The sequence below is a fragment of the Atta cephalotes genome, assembly GCF_000143395.1.
Source record: "Atta cephalotes unplaced genomic scaffold scaffold00027, whole genome shotgun sequence".
NCBI lineage: Eukaryota > Metazoa > Arthropoda > Insecta > Hymenoptera > Formicidae > Atta > Atta cephalotes.
In genome coordinates this window covers 156,905-164,020 of record NW_012130091.1, presented here as the reverse complement: position 1 = coordinate 164,020, position 7,116 = coordinate 156,905, and the positions used below count along the sequence as shown (strand labels likewise).

General features: G+C 27.4%; 1 protein-coding gene across 1 annotated transcript in view; it reads right to left on the bottom strand.

Annotated features, from left to right (window-relative positions):
• Positions 1-545, bottom strand: part of LOC105620572 (calcium-binding mitochondrial carrier protein Aralar1) — an 88,957-nt gene extending 88,412 nt beyond the window's left edge. The window contains exon 1 of the mRNA XM_012202065.1: positions 477-545. Within this exon, the coding sequence (XP_012057455.1) occupies positions 477-545 (69 nt within the window). The remainder of the gene's footprint in view (positions 1-476) is intronic.
• Between the last annotated feature and the right edge of the window lie 6,571 nt (positions 546-7,116).

The window sequence follows — 7,116 nt, the reverse complement described above, 5'->3', positions numbered from 1 at the left end:
GATGGAAGAAAGTAGTGGCCAGCGATGGACAATACTTTGAATCATAAATGTATAACCAGTTTTTTACAATAAAAGCTCGAATTTCGGAAAAAAAACGGCGGAAGCAAAATTGTACACCTAATACTAGTAGATATTTTTAAGAAAAATCCAAAAACTGAAATTATAATAAAAAAAATTATATTGACAATTTGAGTTATAAAATAACAATATAAAAATGTTGAAAATTTAAGCTCTAATTTCACTAATTACAATTTATTAAAAATGATTAGTTTTTCTTAACGAAATAAATATATAATTCTTTACTAGAGAAATGATTGAGCATAAATAATTGATTGAGAGAAAAAGAAGAAAATTTGATAGTTAATAATTAATAAACAATAATATAAATATTTTTAATTATTAAAAATATTATTGTAAAAATCGCTGAAAGTTCAAACATAATCCTAATAATTTATATTCAAGCACTTTTCATTTACCTGGTTAAAAATTTCATGGAGCCGTTCAGTATTTGCACGCTTTAAATACCCTGAGGAACCCTGTAACATGATAAGATGAAAGATATTAACATTAATTGTCGTGTTCTTTAATTGTCGCAAAAAATATTTTTAAAATATTATCGAGTGTTCAAAATAAAGCGTTATAAATTTTTATCTCAAAAAGGGTATTATTGAGAAAATTGTTCAGACAAAAGTTGTAAGATTCAAAAAGATTTATTTATTGATTTTATCAGTTTGACTTCGACTGGCGTTATCAAGGTTAAGGTTATATCGATTTTTAAACAGAATATCCTACTTTTGATCCAAAATCTAATAGCTAATGTTGAGAACTTTCTAAAACACTATAATAAAGTTATTTTTTATTGAGTACTTTTCGAATTATGATATTTGAAGGTTACAATACAGAAGGTTGCACTAAAAATTCATTTTTACATAAAAATAAAAATAAGAGATATAATCTCTAATGGCTTTGACAATGATCTTGAACAATCAAGAGATTTTAACATTGATCCCTTGAGGATACCTTGAGTAGAAACCTTGGGTAATGTTAATGCCGGCGGTATAACTTTCGAGCATCATAACTTAAAAAGTACTTAATTAAAAAATATTTTCTTAAAGTTTTGGAAAATTCTCGACATCGGCTATTAAATTCTGAAAACAAAAGTCAGGTGTTCTGTTTTAAAAAATCGATGACCTTAACCTGACCTTGGCAATACCACCTAAGGTTAAATTGATAAGATCAATAAATAGACCTTTTTGAACCCTACAACTTTTGTCTGAACAATTTTTCTCATTAATGCTGTGTTTCCGAGATAAAAATTTGTAACTCTCTATTTTGACACGATATACAGATAAGTCAATTAGTGAATAGGAAATACATAGTTGCTTTAAAAATTATCGATTTTGCATACATATTTTTAAAAATAATTATGTGTTTTCTTTCCATCAATTGATTCATATCATTATTCTGCTCATAAAAGTAATAAGGCATAATTATAAAAAAATTAATAGTTTACGAAATTTATTTTATGTCAACATGTGACAGAATGAAGTATAAAATATCTTGTAAATTATTGGTTTTTTGATATCACTACTTTAATACTTTTATATGCAAAAAAATTAAAAGAACTATATTGTGTTAAAAAAAATCATATGTGTACAATTTCGTTTAGTAAAATGAAGATAACTTTCATATCTTTTTAGCACCAACTAAAAGAAAGATAATATGACCAAAATTCCCCCTTGAAATCATGCAACTTTTGTTAGGTTTCCTTCTAATGTTGAAAACAAGTGAGTTATTCATGTGTTTTAAATTCTTCATCCTGTATATACAAGACGGATCATTTTAATTTATTCAGTCAATTTTTTCAAAATCTCTAAGTTTAAAATAAAAATGTTTCAAACAAAATGACTTTTATTCAAGAGGGACAGCAGTTAGTGACTTTAGTTGATCCTGAGAAGATGCCTTTAAAGTCAGGTCAAGGTTAACATTAAAAATTTTTTAAATAGAACTTCCTCATTTTTTATTAGATATTCTTGTAACTTACATTTTCGAAACATTGGTTACAAACCCTTTTTAGTCAAGATCTTTCTTAGTTATATATTAATTAATATTTCAAAATTTTTGTATCGCTGGTAATAGCATTAGTCAAGATATACCACGTGGAAGTCGCATCATCGGATTCTTAATCAAGCATCCTGAAGAAGCGTAAATCTGATCGTGCGATCTCTACGCGGTACACCTTGGATCCAGAGACACAATAGTGTCTTGAGCACTAGAGAACACGTAGCGGAAATCACCGTATTTTTATGTGGATCGATGAGTTTTTCGAGTTCTCGATTATTATATCTCAATGTCCCGATCAAATTGTATGTTCAATCAATAACTTGTATTGTATAATAAGAGTATCTTTATTTTTTTTCTATGTGCTACGAGCAGAGAGATATTGCGACAAACTCCAAACTTTGTTTAAAATTTTAAGAAACGTTATTGTCATTGTCATTAAATATTAATATCGGTGTTGTCTGCCCAGCCCATGGATTACGTTTCGGACTTTAGTCAATCTCGATTTTTTATTTTACTTTTTAATAATTTTAACAAACAACGACCAACTACTAAAACTTTCTGATGATTACTCAAAGTCATGACAATATATATCAAAGTCAAGGTCATTGGAGTTAAATTCCATTTCATTTTTAATAACTTTTTTAAGCGACGAATAACTGTTAAATTTTCCGAAGGTGATTCGGTATCATGATCTTCATAACGTATGAAGGTCAAGGTTACTGGAGCTGAGTTGTTGGTTTTACTTTTTAATAATTTCTTACAATAATCTAATAATCAACAAGCGATTGTCAAAATCCTTCGAAGATCACTCATGACCATGACAATATATGTCAAAATCAAGAGCTACGGAATTGAGTAATATACTGCATTTAATAATTTTGTACATTTTGATAGCTAAAATCTTGCGAAAATCATTCGGGATCATGATCTTCGCAACGTATGTCAATTGTTCATTTAACTTTTTAACTTTTTAATGATTATTTATTTAACGAGTGACTGTCAAAATCCTTTAAAAGATACTCGAGATAATGACCTTGGCAACATACGTCGTTGTTGGAGTTGAACTCTCTATTTCATTTTTAATAACATTTTAACGTTCGGCGAGTGACTGCTAAAATTTTTTGAAAGTCATTCAGTGTCATGACTTTCATAATGTAAATGAAGGTCAAAGTCATCGGAGTTGAATTGTTTATTTTGATTTTAATAACTTTTTAATAATCAACGAACGAATGCTAAAATCTTTCGGAGATCATTTAGAGTCATGGCATTATCCTAACGAAAAAGTTACAGATTAACAACTGTGAGATTTGCATTTTATCGTATTGGTTACGGTGCACCACTAGTACCGCAGTCAATATAAATCCAACAGAAAAACAAGTATTGTATGCCGTAGATCAAGTTAAGTAACAATTACAGATTAAGAAAAGGAATAAGATTAAATTAATGATATCGAAAAAAGTAATTCTAACTATAATTTATGTCTACATTCATAGTTAACTCTTAAGACTTCTTCTCTAAGAAATTTAATTTCAGATATTCTATAAATTAGTTTATTAATCAATACTTATTTGATATATTTAAAAAACTGACCATCCAAAGTTTAAATTTCTATAATTAAAAATCTTTCTATGATTATTTTCTTATTTTATGAATCAATTAAAAAGGAACATAAAAGATACATTTGTATAAAAAAAGCAGGGAAAGTAATTTTTATCATTACAGTCGTACATTTATAATAACAACGTTGCAATTTTTTAATGAATGTAACAATAACTGACTACATAAGAAACAGCAGTGCTTGTAAAGCGCTAAAAAAGCGCGATGCGCTTTTTTAGTGCTTTGTTAACGCTTTGTAAGCGCTGTGTGCTACTTGGGTACACACTAAATTTGTGCTAAGCTTGAAAAAGTCACTTTGAAGAGTAGCTTTTTATCATTAATTAAACTTTTTATCATTAGTTACTGAAGAAAGTTATTATCATAATGAGTAACATGTAACACTCTTAAAGCAAAAGTAAGTAGATACAATATATAAAATTAAAAATATGAAAATTAAAATTAAGTATATAATACATATTTTATATATAATTATATAATACATATTTTTATATCTTGAATAAAAAATCAAATTTACAATAATTATTCATTAATATATATAATTATATGATTCGTATTATAATCAGGATATGCACACTTTACCGGCTACTTTTATTAATTATTATCACTTATACTCATTAATATCACTGACAATGTTTCAAGATGATATAATGACATCATGATTTGATGACCATTTTCGATCATTCATTTTCATCAATTATTACTTTGAGAGATTGTTTAGGCATAGAAATTTGCGTTTAGTGATAAGTACTGATGTTACTGCGACTTAAGTACAATTTTAAATTTATAACGTTATATCAACATTGATAATGACCCAATAGGAGTCGAAACATTTGTTAGTTGTATACTTCAACAACTTGCTCGGCTCGTAGCTCCTTTCTTTTTCTATTAACAATTAATTATAATATGCATTTGTGAAGAAGAAATATTTGACTTTAAAAGGAAACCTATTGTCTTTAAAATTGATTTTCGTTTAAGAACTTAATTTATAAAGAAAATTGAAAGAGTTAATTATATTTAAAATGTTATGCTATTTTTGTACGAGATATATTCTCTTTGTATAAACTTCGTACTTTTTTTCAATCCAATTATTAATAATTATAATAAATTATTTATAACTAGTAATCTTTGTATAACTAATATGTTTAATAAACGATCTCAATGCTGCAAAATTTAAAAAAAAAAAAAAAATTCTTTTTAAAAACGAATAATTCATTATAGAAAATATTATTCCACACAACACGAGAGATTATTTTCTGACTTATGATTTTTCTCAGTCGGCTGTTCCTAGTTAACCTAAAGTCGTAACAGTCGCCTTATAGTCTACAGCAGTCGACTATTTGCTGACTATTAGTTGACTTTTAAAAGGCGACTGAAAATCAACTAAGCACAACTGACTGTTAATTAACTACATTTTAGGCTGCTTTTAGGAGACAAATCAATACAGTTTAACACTCGAATACATTTCACCACATTTAAATGGAAATGGCGATGTGCAGTGTGTGTAGGAACTATTGATATCTAAACTGTTAATATCTAATCTTTTAAAAGATTTTAGTTAAAGGTGTCAAAGAACAAAATGATATGAACTGGTTTGCGTATACAATCTAATATCGTTAAATTCGTCAAAATCGTACTTGTCACACTCTAACTCTCCTCCCTATCAGAGGTGAAGTGTGTCAATTAAGTTTGAACAAAATTAATAAATGAAAAGCGATGTGTCGATTTGGGTCAAGTGTGTGTGTTGACTATGTCTCTTAAAAAGAAAACAGCTTTAAGTCATAAAAGTGATTTACTAATCAATTCAAGGTCAATAATTTAAAAAACGAGCAATATTGTTAGATAAAATTTACAATTGAATTAATGAATTACATATATATGTTCAAAAACGGGACGTTACATACTTGACTTAGTGCTCTTCAGCCGATAGAATAAAATGAAAATTCTTAGTGCGAGGACAAATATATAAAAAGCGATAGATGTTTTTCTTTTTTTTCTTACATGATATGTTCGATGTCTTTTTTCGATTGAACCATGATTTGTGTGATTCGTTTGGTTACAAAATCAATTAATTCGGTAAAAGTTTTGCGATCATTGACGGAAATCTTTGTAGTCAAATTCTTAAAAAAAATTTTTGTTTGTCTCAATTATCAATTATTTGTATATATTATATCTAGAGACTTGAAACCTGATTAAACAATTTTGAACTATTGTGAATATATAATGTTACGATTTAGTATTCTAGAGTCTTTTAAATAATCTGTAACCATGTTGTCTCTACCGCAAACAAAAGGTTAATGTGATAAAACATATGTCACAGATCAGATCGATGTATCTGATATGATCGATATGTACTATAAAAGTTTGAGACTTTGTATTTTTAAAATCTTCTTTTAAATGGGATTTAAGCTGCCATCTATTCGAAGTTCAAAGTATTTTCTTTCGACCTAAAGGTCGAGTATTATTCCCTGCGCGTCAACGTGCATGCAGGAATCGTGAAACATTTCTTTCAAGGTGGGGTTAATTTAACAGTGTGATCAAGGTGCAATCTTGAGTAAAAATTTATTGGATTTATTTATTATCATTATATACATACATTATATATATAGTAATATCTTTAATGAGACGAGAAGTATAATTTTGAGTCCAATGTAATTTTTTTCTGTTCAGTTATATGTATATTTATTATGTTTAGGTGGCTTACTTTTTACGAAGTGACGAATTTCGAGATTCGATTTTAAACGATGACCAAAATATTGAGTATTTTGATGGAGAAAACGCAGATGATGAAAATGATCACGTTTATCAATCCATCCATATGTGTTGATGTCAAAGAGTATCGCGGAAATTCTCAATGCAGATCATGAACCGCAAATAGAAAGCGAACATGTTTATATAAAATGTAAATAGAATTAGATGTAAGTTGTGTCCAAGAAAAAAAATAAAAACCTATTGTACATTCCTATGTCCATCTTGCCAAATTCCTATGTGCGAGGAACACCGCATGTACTTGTGTGTTCGATGTGGAAGAGAAACATAATTCGTATTCAATAAATTCAAAAAATAATTTTCTCATTCTTAACATTTTATTTTATGTTTAAAATGATAAGACAAACAAGAAATATAATAAAAATAATATATTTATGCTAAATAAATACTCTCTTATACACTAACTTTACACTTCATTATTTTCAAAGGTGGTCTTCTGGTTTACTTTAAATACCTTTTTTAGAACGCGGACTACTGCACTATTTCTTTTCTAAAAGTGTCACATCTACTATATATAGCAATAAATTTTTATCAAAAAATATTATATTAAAAATTTAAAAAGTTATGATTTTTTAAGAGCATTTTTCGAGAATTTTTATTTTGCGATTTATTTTTAATAAATATGTTAAAATTAAAATCTTTAAAAAGTCACTGTATTTCCATGTTATA